The 19,800-nt window shown below is 39.9% G+C and overlaps 1 protein-coding gene and 1 long non-coding RNA gene across 3 annotated transcripts; one reads left to right on the top strand and one right to left on the bottom strand.

Annotated features, from left to right (window-relative positions):
• Nucleotides 1-1,516: 1,516 nt before the first annotated feature.
• Nucleotides 1,517-18,257, bottom strand: LOC111246802 (uncharacterized). Its single transcript, XM_022796988.2, has 5 exons — nt 18,080-18,257; nt 17,591-17,862; nt 6,270-6,457; nt 4,369-4,514; nt 1,517-3,786 (listed from the first exon to the last, which is right to left on the bottom strand). The coding sequence occupies exons 2-5, from the start codon at nt 17,626-17,628 to the stop codon at nt 3,595-3,597; spliced, it is 564 nt and encodes a 187-aa protein (XP_022652723.1). The 5' UTR covers nt 17,629-17,862; nt 18,080-18,257; the 3' UTR covers nt 1,517-3,594.
• LOC147757067 (uncharacterized) lies at nt 4,521-19,573 on the top strand. 2 transcript variants are annotated; one of them, XR_015325054.1, is made up of 4 exons: nt 4,521-5,949; nt 6,239-6,474; nt 18,243-18,555; nt 19,413-19,568. It is a non-coding gene; the product is annotated as an uncharacterized LOC147757067 (long non-coding RNA). The 2 variants fall into 2 exon arrangements; XR_015325055.1 differs by lacking the exons at nt 4,521-5,949; nt 6,239-6,474 and adding an exon at nt 17,991-18,111 and having other exon boundaries at nt 19,413-19,573.
• The last annotated feature ends 227 nt before the right edge of the window (nt 19,574-19,800 follow it).

The raw sequence follows: 19,800 nt of genomic DNA on the forward strand, positions 1-19,800 counted from the left end.
GGGCAGCTAGGCAGGCGATCGGTGCAGGGAAATCTACTGGAATAGATTTTTTCTGTGCGAAAAATGTCTACATTTTTTTTAGCCGGCTCAATCAACTATGTGCTTGTCTAACTCAAGGAAACCGAACGATGCATTATTAACTAACGACGGTAACATTTGACTAAGGCTGAATGTTGTAAATGTTATTTTTTCTGTTCTATTACATTTCATTATTCAGCGTTAAAGGTGCACTTAGTTACGTGCCGCTTGTATCACAATGATTACATGTTACGTAGGAACGCTCGAATCAGTTGTTTGCTGTACTGTTAATTGTACTGAAAAAACGTTTTTATTGGTAAGCCCCCCCACAAGCAGCAAAAATTTAAAAATGACACGCTACGTAGCTTATGGACAAGAAGAATCACCCGTTTGCCCCTTGCTTTGGAGTCGCTACGACCCTTGATTTATTTGTTTTATAATGCGTTTTCAAAGAAATATGTCTGCTCAGCAACGAAATCCGGGACGTTGTCCATGATTATGCAGCATGTAATGTATATAATAAAAATGAACAGATGACGTTTGGAAGTATTGGCTATAGTAACTTTGATTTGGTTTGAAAATAATTAGGCTCTTTGAGATATCACATGCAGGTAACAAACATATCGTTTATGCAAGAAATCCGTATTTGTTGAAATGTGCCGCATATTAAAATTGTTAGCCTAAGTTTTATGTTAAAACTTTTAATGGTGAATCAGAAGAAATCTAGTTGTATTATTTTCATTCTAGAATTTTTTTTTACTTTCATTAGAAAGCTGCGGAGATCTTTTTTTACCTCACTACCCCTGAAATTGGGCTGCTTCAGCATTGCTAAAGGTAAAAAACAAACAGAGCCGCTCCAGAACTAGAGATAGCGCCGTAGCCGTTGTAGGTCACACGAGCTCTCAACTCAATAGAACAAAAGCGCGTAGAAAGAAAAAAGAGAAAGGATAAGAAGATGCGTATAGAAAGGAAAAAAAAATACGGCTGAGTGGGCAGTCTGCTCGAATGATACAATCTCCAACGAGAGAACGTGAAGGGCTATTTTGATAAGATGAGATTTAGGAGAAAGTGGCATTTACCGCTTAACTCATCACATCCTTTCCTAACATGCTACTAAGGTCTACACTTACTTCGTAGCTGTCATTGACAAACGGCAATCGCTGAAAGCATACTTCTTTCATTCCAATTCAGGGCTCGCCAGCGACGCCCCAAGAAATCGTTCTAAACAAAAGCTACGTGGGTATGGATATCGACAACAAGTGACACTGAATATAAACCCTAACTCTGCAGGAATAATCACTCCGGTAAAAAAAAATGGTCGACGGGCAAATTCTGCTTTCGTCGTGTATATTTTGACACTGCCTTTGTCCCTGGGGGGTCCGTAAGCTCTAGCTATATGTAGCTGGTCAATAAGGCACCAGGTGTAAAAGTAACCTTCACCTATCAATGCTGCCTCGGTCACCCTATATGCAAGATAATTCATATAAAACATAAAATATTTAAAGTAAGACCAAAATACTTAATCCTTTATTTACCTACTGTTGAGTACAAATTAACAATACATATGTTATAACATGACATACTGTTGTTACTATTATTATTATCATTATTTCTCTCTCATTTTCCTCTATAATTCCTTTTTTTTAGTTTCTATTGTCGACTGTTCAACATCATATGAAATGCAGAGTATCAGTACATGTTTTGAGTGTGGCTTCCCTTTCAGATCTATATATATAGATAGATAGATAGAGAATTTGGGCACATCTAATTATATAATCGCAGTTACCTTTTGTTTTCGGGTCTAGCTGTTAAGTTCTTCAATTTTAGCCAAGAACAACAACCGATCATTTATGACGAAAGTTAACTGGGTTTATATATATATATATATATATATATATATTGAGAGTTCTGTTGTTCTGGAGTTCTGTTGTTGTTGTTGTTTTGTGTATTCTTTTCAACGAATAATAGTTACCCAGTATCAAGTTGTTGTAACTTACCAAGCTATTTATGTACATCATATATCACATTTGTATAACATTATCATTATTATAGATTTAGTGTCGTACCTGTAATAACATATTTAATTGTTTCCGTCTCTTTCAATGGGTGCAACAACAGTCATCTTGTACAGTTATAGTGGTAGTACTTTTAGTAGGTAGCGAAAATTATGCGATTTCTACCTTACAATATCTGAGATAGACTTTCAGGAAGAACTTTTCCACTCCCACCTATAATATATCTACGTAAAAATAATACTACCGTCGACGGCTTTCTACCTATAATAGTAGTAAATGCCACGAGGCTTTGCAGCGACTACATAATATGTATTATTTCCGAAATAAAAGGAATAACTTAGTACAAGACTTTCTTCATTGTGCTTCAAATTTTTCATTCAAGTTGTTTTAGCATCACAAAGCAGGAAATGCAATAAATACTGCCAACAAACAGCACTGTTGAATGGTTTTTCCCTGCGTACATGGCAAAAAGTCTATGCTTCAATATTGCGTTCTTTATTCAGAAATTATTTAAAAAAAAAAAAAGCGAGTGCGGTCTCCTTTTGGACGCTAGACGAAAACAAACGACGAAGTTAAATTGAAACCGATGTCAACTGAAAACTCCTAATTTACAGCTATCGTTTTTCCAAACACTGTGTTTAACCCCATCGCTAGTTAAAAACATACGCGAAATACTATTGTCAACTTCCATATGGAAATTCTATTGGCCTGTATTATATGACCTTAAACATGAGAGACTGATTTTGTTGCGATTGATGGACCTGTCGTACGGGAACTATTGGGTTGCCTTAAACTGGAAGGTGATCAATGTAACGATGGCGGCTTTAAATAGACCTAACACAACGTCTAGTCCTTTAATCTACTCAGGACTTTAAGGCAGCTTGCTGATCTTCTGCTAAAAGCACCTGTTAGAGGTCAGTATGATAACAACCAATAGCAATACGTGATGAAAGCTGGTCCCATGAGATATTTGCTTACTATACCAATGACGCTAACTATTAAACTCTCGGATTTATGTCTTTGTCTCTTCAATCATTTTTCACTGTTTATTACAAAATGGTTTATTTTATAGAGAATCGCAACAATGTTTCGTACGAATTCAAATAGTACCGCGTTCTAACTACGTTAAGTTCAACAACTTCTTCTAGAAACGAATGCGCAGTTTATGAGATTGTATATGTATATATATATATATATATATGCGTCATATACAAAATTATATATATATATATATGTATATATATTACTATATTCCGGAGGAAGACAGATAAACATGTAAGCACTTGTCTGTTATGTGTTGCTTGTAACTTGTATGGAACAGATCCATGTGATCGTTCGTACATGATTGTGATAAATTTTAATAGAGAATGTGCTATTGTGGGTAGCTGTTAGACGATCTCTGTTCGCGCAAACGTCATTACTCGTATTCTAGATTATGGCAAATGCTTTGTTGATTTGTATTCTCTTCAATCTGTAGACTGTTCTGATCAACTGTACGGTCAGTGATTATAGTTTCCATGCCCATTTCAGTTTAATGTGGCCAATTAATAGGACAGTTGGGTTACTGTCGTTGTGAGGGTCTCTTTTGAGAATGGCTGGACACGAGCTGCCGGGTGCTCGGGATCTCATCGACTCTCTGAATGCCCAGAACGCACACCCGGGTTGCCCATATAGCCTCGCTAAGTTTGTCGGTAAATTTCTTCTCATCGATCGGTGCCAACTGACGGCGGCGTCTGCAAGGCTTTTGGCGAACCTGGTCAGAAATTTCATAAAATACAATTGTCTATTTAAGAACGGAAGTCATTTGAATCAGACGGAGCCTTGCCTAGAGCTAATGGGATCAGTTTTTATTTCATGGCTCGTATTATTATTATCGTCCCTCTATTTTGACGCCTTACAGACCACACACAATAAATACAAATATGGGTCTACAATGATCTGGGTATAACCCAGTAAAACAATACCTCAATTTTAAGTAAATCCATTTCGTATTCGATGCTTATAGTAATAATATGATAAAAACAGCAACAATTTTAGCAATTGCTTTGATAGGAACAAAATCTACATTAAAGGCCAACACATAGATCTGCGCAGTCGGGAACCAATCGAGGGAGAATAAACACGCAAACAAACTTTTAAAAATTATACCCTGCATTCTTTTCTATTTACATAAGAATATATCTTTATATCAACTGATACTATAGTTTGAAGAGCTGTAGAACTATCAGGTTATTTAGTTAAAAGTCTATTGATTATTTATCCTTATTGATGGTCGAGACATGAAAGCGAATCGTTTACTATAGGTAAGTTAAAGCCAAACATTCTGAATCTTTACCTTTTCGAGACAAGCAAAGAACGCCTTGCGGAGGGCGCATTGTGCGTTGTAGTGATCCATGCCATCGAGGTAGTCAACCAGGTTGAAAATTTTCATGAAGTTCTGTCCGCAACGACGTAGCGCTACCTTATGACAGGCGCCTGTCACTGCAATACAACAAATAGGACAAAAACAAAACCCCAGTTTTGAATCCTGGTATCCTAGAAGGCCTGGTATAGTGGCACCATTGGTGTTACCATCAAATAGTGCAAATCGCAATAATTACTATTATTACAAGTACCGAAATCAATTAGTGATTATTTCTGACTACCTTTTTTTCTTCTAACCGAAGCTCTCCAACTATCAGCAGGGTAGACCAACTGTGGTGTACAATAAAGTGGCGATATAAACGTCACTTTATTGTACACCACAGTCATACTAATATACTAACATGTATTATATATTCAGTTCACAAGATTTGAGGGTATTTAGGACGTTTGCTTGCCCTTTACTTGAAGATACTTACTTGGCATAAAAGGGTAAGGAACGTGAGTAATAAAGATACTGCGCCAATAATTAGTCGGACAAAGTGAACGAAGCATTGCTACTGTTTCTTACAAAATCACATTGAATATGTGGTCTGCCGTAGGTAAAATTATGGGGCCGATAGCGCGTTTTGCTTGAGGAAGGGTAAAGCGTCAATACTTGTGCTTGATAGTTTATGCTAGCGATGAACACCTTCCCTTGTGCTTTCTAAACGATCATTGCAAATTTCCGACGGACCATCGGCAACCTTGCCTGATGCGTCCTAGTATGCAAGCTATTCGCTCGTATCCATTGTTATTCAAAGAAAGGAAACTTCTCAACCGGATTTCCTTCTATTTTTAAAATATTATTGTATGATGATGATAACTTCATCGCCTTCGACTTATTCAGTAGCATTATGATGGTATTTGCCTTAAGTACTAATTTACTCGGAGCAGGATGCCAAAACTTTGCATATTTTTGACAATCTCTGATCTCAAAATGCTAATAAACGTTGTAGTTTCCTAACAATCTACTGGTGATTTCTGCGTTAATGGCGGTTATATTTTTATTCAATAATGACTCGATGCTGCTATGGCCTAAAATCCTTGACAACTACATAATTATGCTGCCATTGAGCATAGTTTATCCAACTAATCCTTGTCTTACAGCCGGAGCGACAAACTGAACAATTCTCACTACCAGATCTGGTGGATGCTAAGCAAGTTCTCGTACAACGGGATCGTCTTCAGAAATAATTTTCGATACATTAGCTTATGCTGTCTTCAAAGGAGTATTCTGCGTAATATTGGCTTGATACGGGGAAACCAAGAAGATTGGATTTGGAAAACCAAAGAAGTCCTATTTTGCAGCCAGATCGTTATTCGGCTATACCTCGTCTTGCGTTTTGGGGATTTTTGGCCTGCTCTCAGCCTAAAATATGATTCTTTTAGGATCTGTTTGTATTTAGTGTAGTTGAGAAACAGAGTTCTTAACTATCAATATCGTTTGGCGCACAGTTACTATTAGATAGTACAGTCGCGGTGAATGGTGGTGACTGCAGTGTAAATGAGAACGGTAATTATAGCACATTTAAAAAATTCATTTGAAATATCTGGTTTTATCCGAATACAGTCTCAGAAACAAAGCCTAAAAAAACACTTAATTTGCCGAAGTATGCATATCTTTACCTGTTTAAGAGAAGGAGATTATCGTTATTTTGCCTATTAACGGAATCACAAATATAGCATATGACAGTCGGCACATTTTGTTCTGGTCTATTATTTTCGACCACGATACAAATTTGTCACATATCTGTTTACATCTATCAACGAAGTACATCAACAAACATGTGTGTTGTCGTTAGGCTACCAAAACTGTCCTCGAACGCATCATACCGAGTTCGTTATTAGATCCTGTCTCGTTGTCCATCGGCTCGAGCGCCTGCTTCCTCTTCCTGCCTCGTTTCTCCTTAGCGGCGTCAACCGAGAGAGCCATGCAGGCCACGACAATTACCAGAAGCACAATGACCCATCTCGGATAACCTGACGACATTCTTCCTGAAGACGACAGCCTCATTCTCGTCCTGCCAAACAAAAAGAAGTGCGTATACGTAACTCTATTCTGATCGATCGATGTCCCTATCACTGATTTTTTGGCGCAAGAAATTCTGATTTCAGAGAACCATTAAGATATATCGATAGCTAACGGTCGCAATCAAAATTTACGACTAACTTGGCAAAATTCTGTATTCTGGGCTCGAACACTTATTTAGTAGATCTGAGAAACAATCAATCATCAACTGCCAGCATCGTCTGACACACAATTTCGGTAACGTTATTGGCGAAAAGAAGGAATGCCTTAAAAGTTTAGGTCCTGAATAGAAGTTGCAGTTGTGCTGAGTCGTAACTACAGTAAATCAAAATGACCGTCGGGGGTGACGATTCTAGCATATTTAGAAATTTCCGTTCAAATAACCAAACTACAGCCTGCCATATCCTACCGAAGATCATCAATCTATATAATATTACTGTTCAAACTTTGTGTATGTTTGCTTGATTACCCGGCCTAAATCGATTCGAAACCTATCTGGTCGAGGTGATTTTTGACACATCGCTAGAGCATCGTCATTTTTTTGCCGCCATTTTTACCCGAATGAAATTACGTGCAAAATCAGGCACTTGCTTGGTCCATTTCGTAATATAAATCTTGACAAATCCGTCGCAAATTTTTTGGCTTCTTTGCAAAATTTCCTTACACAGATCTGTGACAAGACTAATGGCGGCTGAGGTTAGCTATATTTTGGTGAGATTTTTCTTGCGATTTTTTCCCACTTTCAAAATGGTAGCCGAGTGTTAACACTGAAACCACTAGAAGGAGGAAAGCCTTCCTAAATACTAGAAAAAAACTTCTGATGCCTTGAATCGAAGTGCGGTACATGTCCATATACAAAAATCCCGAGTCCTCGAGTCGAAAGTGTCCTATTTGTGGATATATGTATTGGGTAGGGTATGTCACTACTTTTTAATAAAGGTAAAGAAGCCATTCTAGGAATAGAATGAATAGCCTAACCAACTGAATGAATGGCAGTACGTTGAACGCCATTATTATTTACCAAACACAGGATCAATTAGCGGTCACTAAAAGGCCCTGAAATACAGTTTAGAAATTTACAGAAGCTTACGTAACAAACTCTGGATTTGTCTCCTTTAGAATTGGTTGAGTTTCCTAGCGAACATATTCAGACAAGCTGATTAAATATAAGGTTAGTATGACAGGGTTATTTTAGGGAACTCTACGCGCTCGACCCATACTTTACGTTAGCCTAGATAGGTTAATTGTAGAAAGCAATACGATACAAAGCCCGCAGGTCCATTTAATAGCCATTAAGAATAAAGTTGCGATTGATTTTTGCACAACAGTGCGCTTCAAATTCAACTCGGAAGTGATAGTGAAGTAAACAATTAGTCTAAAAGGTCAGCAAGCCCAGAAGAGTTCGAGATCCGCCACTATGCATATTAATATGGATATTATTATATGCGACGATGCATATTAAGTAGTTTACGTCAACGAAGCTAGAATACCGCCACAGGGGCCATTTTAGCCATTAGGTAACAACATTCTGACGCTGCGTCTTGAGCGTCGAGGTTAAAAGCAGCTTTGCTGTGAGTACAACCGTAATCAGTGACCTTTCTCAGGTGGCGGGTGCCATAAGCAGCCGTGTTGTGGCAGCCATCTTCGTCGAGTATCAGACCTAAAGTGGTTCCATTCAATTCCGTCAGAAGGGGCCACGTGTTTACTCACTGGCGGTGCTCTCGACGAACAAACTGTTGTCTTGTACCTTCGACTGTTGTAGTCCTACATACGGGTCACTAGCCTCTTTAATGAGCCATAAAGGAAGCGTTCCTTTGGCAGTAATGCCATTGGAAGCTGTTTGGGAACTGCAATGCTCGGGGGCCTACCTAGCATGCCGCAAACGAGCCCCAGTATAAAGTGGGACAAAGGGGTGTGGTCTGAACGGCTCCTATGGTTTGGCGAACCTTTCGTTAATTTCGCTTTTCCCTCTGAGCCTCTGCGAAAATTACAATAGCCCGGTGGTTATACAACAAAAACATAGCTTGTTGCCTTATACAGGGCCCTTTTCAGGGCCTGCGCCATGAGAAGATCGAAGATGCTGTCAAGAGCAAGTCATTAAAAGCTAGGCTGGAAAAGGGTATCAAGGCCGGCATTCGGGGCTATGTTGGTCGACTGTCGCTCCGACACTTGCTCAGTTCCAGCCTAAGAGTGAAATAGGTAGCTGCATCAGGGGCTGTGGTTAGGCGTTATTCAAGTATGCCACAACTTCAAACCTTGGGCACAGTTGACCTTAAAATTGAACCGAAGCGTATCGTCCTAGTCACGAGTTAACCATATTGGAGTCCTTTAAAAGGAAAAATATGCTACCTATTATTCAAAGAAAGTGAAATATCAAGAAGGATCTCCGAGAGTCCACTTAAAAATCATAATACCCATTCAGGATGACAAAGTTCTTAGCGGCGTCTCTGGACGAATATCTAGGGAACACGGACGTTCAACTGAAAAGAGTAGGGAGATGCAAATTTACAGGGTGAAAAGGGATTATGTACAAGCCTTTAACGCGCGGTTGGAAAAAGCGAATCAATTAAAACTAGCTAAATATTTATAAAAAAAGAAATGCTCGCTAAGGACCGAAGAAATGACCGCTAAGGAACCACAGGCTATAGATTAGCTCTATGCATTGATTTACCAAACGGTAATAAAAGTGTTTCTAGGAATAAGCAACACTAAAAGGCTGTCCAATTGTAATTAGTATTATAATATGATTAGTAGCTTACAGTTTTAGTAAATATTGTTTCCACGCTTTATATTAGCTCTCGTGAGAAAGACAATTATCCAAATGGCAATTATTCTAATGCACAAAGTCTTCGCACGCTGCTAGATACACATACGTGTCTCATGCATGGCTTCATAGTTAATCGTGGTGGTGCGTACACGAATTTTTGCATTTGTTTGTTCCTTCTTCTATACACTTGGCGCCCTAACGGTTCTTCCCATTTCTCCCCCTTGCATTTAACGACTCTGTCGACTACGCGCACGATCATACCTAATATGATCGTGGTCTGCGTTTTCATAGCCATATGATTTTCTATACAAGAAGATGCATCTTGTAACCAACAAGTCAGTTTCTACTGAACGAGCAAGCTGTTATCCCTATTTGCCAGAAGCAGGCCGATACCGTAGCCAAGCTCGACCTTCACGTTCGCTGGGATAACTTTTCTTTAGATGCCGAATTCCAAGTAACTGCTGGCAGCTGCTGTTTTGCTGCTGTCGTTACGCCCAGTGCCGCTGTGTCCTTAAACACAGGCGGGTAGCAACGACGATAACAACAAACACTGCAATGATGTAGCGTCCATCCTGTCGCGCTTTGCACTGCCAAACGACAAGCGAGCCAGGAAAGAAGTCGACCATGGAACAAGTGACAGGAACAGCAAAAAAATCGCGGCACATCTTCTAGTAAGCTTCCTGTCCTGTTGTTCTCTCCGGAGCTTTTTTACGGTAATCTCTACGACTCTTGCTAGCCTCGCTAACAGCCGTCGTCTCATTCTCGTTCGTATAAAGCAAGCAAAAGCCCTCCGTTTCCAGTTAACTCGCATCGCAATACTTTGGCACGGATTGGAGTGGGCTTAACTGGGCTCATTAGATCAGCAGAGCGAAATACGAATTGGGATCGTCCAAGGGAAACAATAATGCTGTGAGCGTGCTGTTGTCCTCACATCATTATCAGAGCTTATCTAGTGTCGGAGATGCTTTTGTACCGGATTCCTTGGGAGCCGTTTATGTTATGCATGTGTCTACACTAAAGACTACATTTTGGATAGCTGATGGTAAAGCCGTCGTTATCTTCTTACGCTATCTTCTCAAACAAAGAATGACGGGCGATTCGAAACCCGATAATGTACTACTTTAGCATAATTAAGGCCTGTCTGGTGTGGCAGCAATCCGTCGAGGAAGCAGGCCTAAGCATGCCAGGCTCCAGTTACCGCTGCTGTAGTGAAATTCCGCTTAAAATTCAAGTGTTTTTTAAAAGGTATTCTCACGTTAAACAAGTTCCGAGGTTCAACAACCATTTCCTAGAAAATCATCGTGCTAACTACAGCTCTTTTATTACTTTTCATACTCGACGTCTTTGCAAGTCGTGTATTTATAGACCACTGCTATACATTCATGAGCCTTTTTGTTTTACTTTAAAATACGGTATGTACCTGCTGCTTTACTTGGTATAAAACGACATTGTCTAGCAGGTACTCTCATACTGTATGTTTCTATATACTCCGTACAACAGGATGCAAAATCCTGCATATTGTATTCCTTCACTTACTCAGATTGGGTATCATCTCTATTTCTATTTAAATTAGATTAGTCAGTCCTATTATTTGCCACCGTCAGGTCCAGTAAACACTACCAGAACCAAAAATGCCCGCTGTGATGGTCCCTCCTGACTGAGGAGTTATAAACGATCACCCAAGGTCCTTCTACTGAACACTATTATTTGTGCCGCTACATTGACAGGGACTACTATTTCAAGCAGGATTCTCTGAACCGGTGGAAAGGACATCACACATTGGGGACACACATCGAGGAGAAGGAGGAGGACAAACTGGACCATTAGATGTAAATAGCTTTCCTAGAATATCTCGTACTCAAACCCACGGACCCTGGTACACAGGGCAGCCAAAGAACACGAGAGGGCGACAAACGTCCCGCTCCATCTTCCGCACCAGATATAGCGCACCGCGTTATATCTGATAGTGTGTATCGGGTAACCATGCAGGCGTTAATTGTGCTATCTCGACAGACATATATATAGGTGGACATTATCACCACAGTTTGCGAAATTGTCCATAAACCAGTTGTTGGCTATTGCTTTGTGTTATCGACCGCCGTAGGCCTAATAACCATTAGTCAATGGCCATAGAGAAATCTAACTTAACTTATTCGCTTGCTTTCATCCCGACAGAATTGTAGACACGTTTAATTACGGTAACAGCGAGACCAATGATACTGTTAGAAACTAGGGTTGCACTAAACTAGGGAGGCCCGTAAAAGATATTTGTTGTGTAACAAATATCTTACCTTTACACAGCCCATTTCTAGAGCAACTCGTTGTATACGCGCATATTGAAATCGCTCATTTTTAGTTTTATCAAATATTTTAGAAGGAAGTGTTTTGTAATATTCTTTATCTTCATAATATCCCGCTCCTACACTGCAAGGTAGATATATAAATGCTCCTCGGGTCAGTAGACATGATTGTTAGAGGTTAAACCCTTTCAAATCAGTACATATAGTCATTGCTACTGTTCATTATGGAAACGTCAGATCGTGGCTGTAACCGGCAGAGTGGCGGGCGCCTGGTGACAGTTAGTTCGCCTTAAGTTTTCTCCTTCAGGAGAAAAAGGATAGGATAACTGATGATAATGACCCTGTCTTCGCTAACATCGCTGTCCCTACATAACTCTGACAATTTCCGCTAATCATTTTGCTCGGCGGTAGTTCATGGCACTATGAGCGAAGGATGGTCAGCACTCCTAGCCAAGATCGCGCTCGAGACAATTTTTCAGATAGAAGACTAACTTACCCTATGCTAGCTATCCCGCCATGTGCCATGCATCAAGAGGTAATTGTCGGGCCAATCCTTCAAACTACAGCCGGTCGACCATCCCTAATTATTGTCCTATTCTTGATCGCCAATTTTTAGAGCAATTAAGGGTTTTCATGACATCGACAATAAGGGCAAAATTGAACAACGCCGATGTGTTCGCGTGTAGCGTGTGTTCACTTATGGAGAACAGGGCTCCCCCTTATAGGGCGACCAATTTAATCGTTAGTCAAGGTGACGTACTATATGTTAGTGCCCATTTCCGTTACTCGTAAACATACCTATGCGCTGGCAATATTTAAAAGGAAAATGACAAACAATACTGGCCTTCTAGCGGACATTTTATAACGCGCCTGGGTGCTCGATGATTTTATCTCTGTTTCTATTATGCATTGTCATAACGTTGGACCTCTAACATTTGGGCTAGACAGTTAAATTACTGCAGTGTTTAAATAGCAGAATATGTGTACGGTACGAACTTCAATTTAGGCCCATCTTCGGCAACACAACCTTTCCGCCATTTTTGTTTACCGCAAACATTACGACATAGTCATCCCTTTATAGCATCAAGTAAAAACGAGTCGAGAACATAACTTTTTTACATTATCCAATCCAACCTTTATCTTAGCCAATTCGTTATCGAGGAAGTCGTACTCAAGCTCCTTATCGCAGATAGTTTAAGCTAGTGAAACAAGATAAAATGAGGACAATAGGATTCTTATAGTGCCATCGTTAACTAATATATGTAAGTGCATATACGATTTCCTAGTATATATGGCTAGCGACAATGCAATGCAGCAATTCACGCTCTAAAATTATCCGACTCCAGCTTAGAATAACAGACATCGAGGTGATCATGAACTTGTAGACTATATACCTTCTCTTGTAGACTTGTAGACTATATATATATATAGACTTGTGGACTATATACCACTTATTCAATAACTGGTATATAGTCCACAAGTCGCCTTCATCAAGAACTGCTATCAACGACTGCTTGTAAATGCGCCGAAGACCCTTCATCAATGGAATAGAAGTAGAGCTTCTGATACACTCAGGTTCACTTCAAGGACCCTTACTAAGAGACCAAGCTTTATCTCACTATTCGAATGCTTACCGAGAAAGAATTTTTTTGTCCATCGTAATGGTCGGCATTAGTTAATGATAGCAGTGCTACGATCTAACATAGTTACATAGGCGACATAGTGTGACTTAGCCCCGAGTCCAGAGCCAGTGAGTCAGATCTTCAGGGAAAATTACTTTGGGGCCTACTCGAATCCATGCTCCCAGATCCCCCTATTTGGCAATGCGAGGAAAACTGATTCATCGGTTTACGACTGTATCCTGCAGGAATGAGCCTAGTGAAGATTTGATGATTATGCTTCCATCTGATAAAGTCGCATTTACATATGTATACTCTACGCAGTCTTTGTCTTTTTCTAACATTTATCTTCCCTGTTCTAAAGTATATTCGGTCTTCTTCATCAGAACGATTATCCGATGGACAATGAAAAAAGAAACGTAGAAAAACACATACATCTTCTTCTGGAGGATGCGTATTTAGGTCTCGAATTTAGTCTTAAATTTAACATCTTTCAAGAAGCGTGTCTGCTGCTCACGTAATGTGTCATTTTTAAACTCTCACGATTAATAAACACTCAATTAAACGTGCTGGGTCGACTTCCGGAGTGGCACACGTGGAACCATGCCACATGTCACGAGCGCATGATATTACCACGTAAGCCGATGATAACAATAATAACAATCATAAGAAAGTCAATCAGCGACCAGTCACAACGAACTAAGGGAACTGATTTCTTTTTAATTACTGCTGAAACGCTTTCTTTCATTCTTGAGAATGTTCGCTCCCATAAATCGCGCCAATTGGGTCCTCTATTCATACGAAAATAACGATTGCACGAAAAACATCTTACACCTCAAAAACAATTGTTTAGGAACTGACTCCAGCTCCATGAACACTAGCCCATATAATAGTCGTTAAACTGTCACAAAGCCAGCAATGTCAACTACTTCACCCAGGAACACATGATGGCCTGGATTCAAACCCTGTTGTAGATGGGCTATTTTGCGTTCCGATTGAGGTGTTGGAAGCAAAACCTAACAGCCTAAATACCAAGCGTAAACCTCGGAATTCATAAAATCATTCCGATGGGAATTGTCGAGTGATGGCGTCCTGGATAAAATCGACAATAGTTCACAATAAAATTGCTTTCTATATTAGAAATCAGGTAGACGATAATATTGCCTATACGTGCATTATTTTCAACCATTTTCGCAACGGCGGAATTGTTTGATTGTTTTCAATTTGTTTGATTGTTTTTAATCAGTATTTACGAAAACAGAACCATTATCTAATGTGATATTTGCACGGCTAACGTTACAGTGTTTAAAACACCTGCTGTACGTTTTGCGTCGTTGCAACATATTACAAAGCTTGCAATAGGTCATCTAAACTAACGGCTACTAGAACTACAGTTCTGTGCGATCGGACGCCTACTTTTCATAGGCTCCTGCATCTTCCCGCATGTTTTTTTAGTTGTCGTCCTTGTTCAAATATTACATAACACTACACAAGGATTCTAGTGAGGTAGTGAACAAATAATATACATGACCTAAACAAAAATTATCTTTAACTCTTCTCTTCGATTCTTGTCCATGCGGCATGATAAATCCAACATGTAAACGACACATCTTCATGGCACACGGCTGATGCCAACAAAGACAATATTTGAGAACACATTTTAGATATATCGAGCAAGAGAAACAGCACCATAGACTTCCCCGACAATCGTAGAAGTAAAACGTCCAAGCGGAAATCTGCACGGCGGTTGTTGGATCGTGTTGATCGTAAAGGCAATATTAAATAATAACAACGACAACGAACGCTTCCTCCGTACCAGGCGCTGCCGAAGCTACCGCACGACATTTGCTTGATAGGTTGTCTAATAAGTAGATTTAATATTTCTTTATAACTTACGACACTGTTTAAGCATGTACATCTATAAGACGTGTCCTAAAGGGCTTGATCTCTAAGAATACTACTGCGACACATCGCCCGAGGCTCAGCGACTGATACCTTCAGTCATTTGTTATACAGGCAGGACTATCGCCGTTCAAAGTGACAATTCTGCTTGGGCTGATTGATGATATTTGCTCCGACACTGTGAGAAAAGTACTTTAAGTCTTCTAATCAAAATGAGAAAGAGTAACTTGTAATCTAGGTCATTCAACGCCCTTGGACGTGACAATCCTGCTGGTGCGAAGTCAGGGGATTAAATACGAGTCTAAAACAGCCTCGAGGTGCTGTTATGGCCTGCCAACACTCAACTATACACAGGTTCGTATTGGCTCGATGCATGCGACAAAAAAGGACGTTCATTAGAATATCAGCCAAATCTGTCGGCATCCCAAAGCAGATTACTAATTCTGAAATATGAAGTGTGAAGGCTTATTGATTTACTTGTGGCAAAAGTATTATTTCGCCAAAACTTACCCACATTGACTCTTCATCATACTATTCGTCCGGTAAGTTACCGCAGACCGATAGGCTCGTCACGCGTATATTAGATGGGTGCCGACAACTGCCATGTTATCGTGGTAGTTACTATGGGGTTCGCCAAGAAAATCACGACTGGGCCTGCGTACCCTAATATCAATGGATAAGCTCAATAGCGTCTCAGCAAAGAATCCGCTTAGCTGAAGACCTATAAAGCTTCGAAGTGTAAACGGCGAAGTTAGAATGAAAGTCCCCTCGTAAAAAAGAAAGCTCGGTTCGTTTAAGCGACCTGGCGAGCCATAAACGATGATGTATAGTGAATCGAATGTTTGGCGTTCCCGAGACACCGGTATTGTCCGATAAAGCGTACATGCCTGCCCAGTCATCGCAAGATATACATACAATCTATCTCGTGCTGTGTTGATGTGTTCCGCGAAGGAACGAAGACGAATATCGAAACAACGGAAGATTCGCCACTAACGGGGAGGAACCTGATCGGACACGCTAGGTACAAATGCTAGAGTAATATCCGACCGGTCAGTGAGCAGTCACAAAACAGAGGTAACATGCGGTACAGCATTAGCCCTCAACACGAGTTAGAACCATGAAAACTAAACAAAGTGGAGGCAACAACGATATCTAATTTTTCCCATTCGTTTTCGAAGAGCGTAGACAAATGAACGTTACGGATTCAACTCCACACGTAAGCTAGTTCGAAAATATCATTCTAATAATCCCACAGAAAACATAGACACATTCTGTCGACTGGAACATAAACAGTATTTTTTTCGATGAGAAAGACCTGCTGAAAGCCAATGTGCGATCTCGAATTGAAAATGTTATAAGTTATATTTAAGTAGAAGATATTATTAAGAGTATCCTCAATAACACGCAGCAATCTGGCATCATTTAAAGACATTGCGTCTTCGCTTCGGAGAAAGCACGGGTATTAGAAAAATTCTTAGCTCATCACCGACCATCGACCATGCCGCTATTTTCAATGCTGGAAACCACAAGAATTTGCGTCGTCTGATAACAGTAACTGAATAGAAGGATCGCACGTGCGCGTAGTATCCAGCCAAGAAAGACGCAATCGAGCTCCCGAACGGAGGAAGATGTTGTCGAAGGACGAACAAACACTTCACGCCATTCATCATTGCTGCTGTAGCTTAAGTCGATTGTCGTCCGATGTCAAAGACTCATGCGACAGATCCTTTCCAAGATCAAATGAAGCAAGAGATTGACGACATTACTAAACTGTGAACATATGCATAGGCGTTCGCGCAACGACAATTTCGAAAACAAATCGTGAATTTGGAAGTAAAGTAACGTAATTGGTGAGCATCTGGTATTTCATAAATGTATAATACCGAAACGGCCTGTATAAAACACTTCATATCAGAGGTAATTAGTAAATAAATTCCCATGAACTAATTTACTTGGGAAGTATCTGCTGATTTTACGAGTCGAGCAGAATTTCGAATTTCGGTAGCCGCATGGCCGTGATAAATTCATCACCTCGGCAAAATAGAGAATTAATAGTTGTGGACAAGAATCAATCCAAGCTACCACAGCAACGCGTCCGGGAATCACTTTGAGAATCATTAACGACAAAACGACTTTCTTTATTACTGCAAATATCGACCCGTTGTTCTTAGCAAAGTAAAAGTGTTCCGTTACGTTTATCTTACATGGAGATGTTCACAGGTTCAAATAGGGCTCTGAAAAGTAACACGTCGCCAGTTTATACGTAACTGACCTACCAACTAGGCAGCTTTCCACTTGGCCTTAATTAAATATCCAATAATTTACCTTCGGCGCAGTTTATCCCAAACTTAGAAAATTACAACTAAGTTATTAACTTGAAAATCATTATTGTCATTTAAACGCGAAACGCCAGAGTTGTGATGTCACGTTTCGTTGCTATAAAGTATAAATTGATTTTAAAAACGTATGTAGACTGAAGTTACCTCGCCTATAGACTTAACGTATACTTCATGAGGCAAATTAGAAATTTTACTCACTCCTTTCGTTGGAAAAGGCGATGATGCGTGATATGCATAAATCACATAGAATACGTTCTAAGCTTTGCAGAAGAATGAGCTGGGCTGCTAAATAGGCCTTGCCTTGCGGTAATAGTGCTGTCCATTGCTGTGCGGAAGCTCTAGAAAATGTCAACTGAATTATCACACTTTTACATATTCAGGTAACGCATCTGCTTGACCTCTGCCACGACTAGTTAGCTGGCTGGCTAGCTAAGATCCGTTTCTGTTATACAGATGAATATCTTTCGTACCTGTTTTGGTAGACATCAGAAAGCAAGATGATAATTATTTTCGTCTAAACGTGACGAAAATAGTTGTAATCATGAACGAACAAAGAGAATGAACCTCAAAAGGTTTCTACTATGCTTCGCGGTACGTTCAGTGCTTTGCAGACAGAACCGTAAGCTTAGTTCCATTTGCTACTCGTAGCACTAATCAAATATAAGAAGCAATCGATCATTGACGTACCAGGAATTAATTCCGACACCATATAGACAGAGGTGAGTTTTCGCTTTAGACACATTAAAATCTCTTCTGCTTAGCGGCCCATAGATTTCGCTGTAATTCGTCTGCTTAATCCAACAAAAGCTAAACAAACTAAGCCGATATCATCTTTATCTCTAACTTTCAGAGAGTAGATGGTCCAGTTGGTCGAAATAAAAGCCTACCCGTTCTTTTCAAGCCAAACGACAAAAAGCATCCGAAGTCTTCGAGTGAAAACGAGTCCGTGCTACTTTAAGTCGTACAAAGAAGCAACGCGTCGAAGTGTATGACCGTTTAGCCTTCGCGGAAGTAGAGGTGAAGCGTCCAGCGAGATTAGAATAGAGAAACAGAGCTCGATCGCTTTGATCAACAGCGAGGCCCCAACAGGAATTAGCATACAGTTTTTGAATCACTGGCAGGGCCGCACTGCGAACTCTCGCGTTTTCAGTCAGAGGATAGAGGTGCGTAAAGATGACAAACGAAATAAGTTGATTTAAATGCAGAAAGTAGACAAACGCGACACAGTAACGCGTGAGACTAATCTGACAACAGCGACATAGTACTAAAGTTGCATAGCAAACGAACGTTTTGCTTTTATAGTTTCGTCAAGTGCAGGTAGCTAAATTAGTCAAATGATTCTAGTTATTCAACGTATTTCTACTTCCTTGCTGGTTCATCAGAGTGGCAAATTAACGCTTCGTGATTGCCGTCAAAAGCTACGCCGACGCTATCGGACATTTCAGTTGTGCACGTATAATTGACAATTGGCTAAAGGAATTAACGTATAATTCCTAGGCCATATTAGATTTCGCTGGTCGTTTGTAACGCAGCAATTAGGTTAAGAATGGCGTGACTGGGTTTACTTCTTATACTTTTTCCTATTTGGCGCCCATGTAACGAACAGCGTCATGCAGAACGTTGTCGAAGCAAGCCACAATCTCTAGGCCTGTCACGGAGGTTTACTGAGGGTAGAGCTTGTCGCAAACAAACAGGAACTATATATTGTATATATACATATATATATATAGAAAACTAGCTATATTGTTGTCGTATGGGTGGGGTACATACAGTGTTAGCTTTTAGCCAATGAGCCACCTCATGGCGCCATCGGTTCCATGACTCACGGCGGCAGTAAGGCTTCGAAGATAACTGTGTCAGCGTCAAGATACTCGCTGTGCCCAACAAATAAATAATTGAAGATAACCAATCAGACATAAGAAATATTTTATAATAAGAGACGTCTATGAAATCTATAAATGAACAAGGATTGATAAGAGTTTAGTGGAAAGTATACGACGAATTTCTCTTAATTTTACAGTGCGTCCAGTTTAAATCAATGACACGAAGCTTCTATCCTGTTGATCAACTGATGCCAGGACACCAAGGCATGGAATTGACACTGTAGATAATATTATTTAAATACTTTTCAATAAATCGACATTTACATGAATCCCGTTGTAATAATAATACTAATAGGTTTGCACCTATGCATGTGCTCACAGGTATTTCTATGCATAACCTAATAAATACAGGGTGTTATATACACTATAAAAAATATATATACTGTATTTCAAGAATCTGTTTTACCATACAGGCGGGAAGATTTTAGGAAAAATGATAACTTTACTCCTAACAGCACTAAGCCCCGCGATAGCTTAGTAAGTAACGTATTTGCCTCCTAATCTTAAAGAGACGTTGTGGTCTAG

This window comes from Varroa destructor, unplaced genomic scaffold, assembly GCF_002443255.2.
Source record: "Varroa destructor unplaced genomic scaffold, Vdes_3.0 BEIS01000003.1, whole genome shotgun sequence".
In the NCBI taxonomy this organism is placed as follows: Eukaryota; Metazoa; Arthropoda; class Arachnida; order Mesostigmata; family Varroidae; genus Varroa; species Varroa destructor.

Excerpts from the sequence above, each read along its gene's own strand:
- LOC111246802 (XM_022796988.2), bottom strand. The coding sequence starts at position 17,628 with ATGCATATCACGCATCATCGCCTTTTCCAACGAAAGGA. Across the intron at positions 6,458-17,590 it reads CGCCTTTTCCAACGAAAGGA|GACGAGAATGAGGCTGTCGT; the intron begins GTGAGTAAAATT and ends TTTGTTTGGCAG. Across the intron at positions 3,787-4,368 it reads TCTTTGCTTGTCTCGAAAAG|GTTCGCCAAAAGCCTTGCAG; the intron begins GTAAAGATTCAG and ends ATTTCTGACCAG.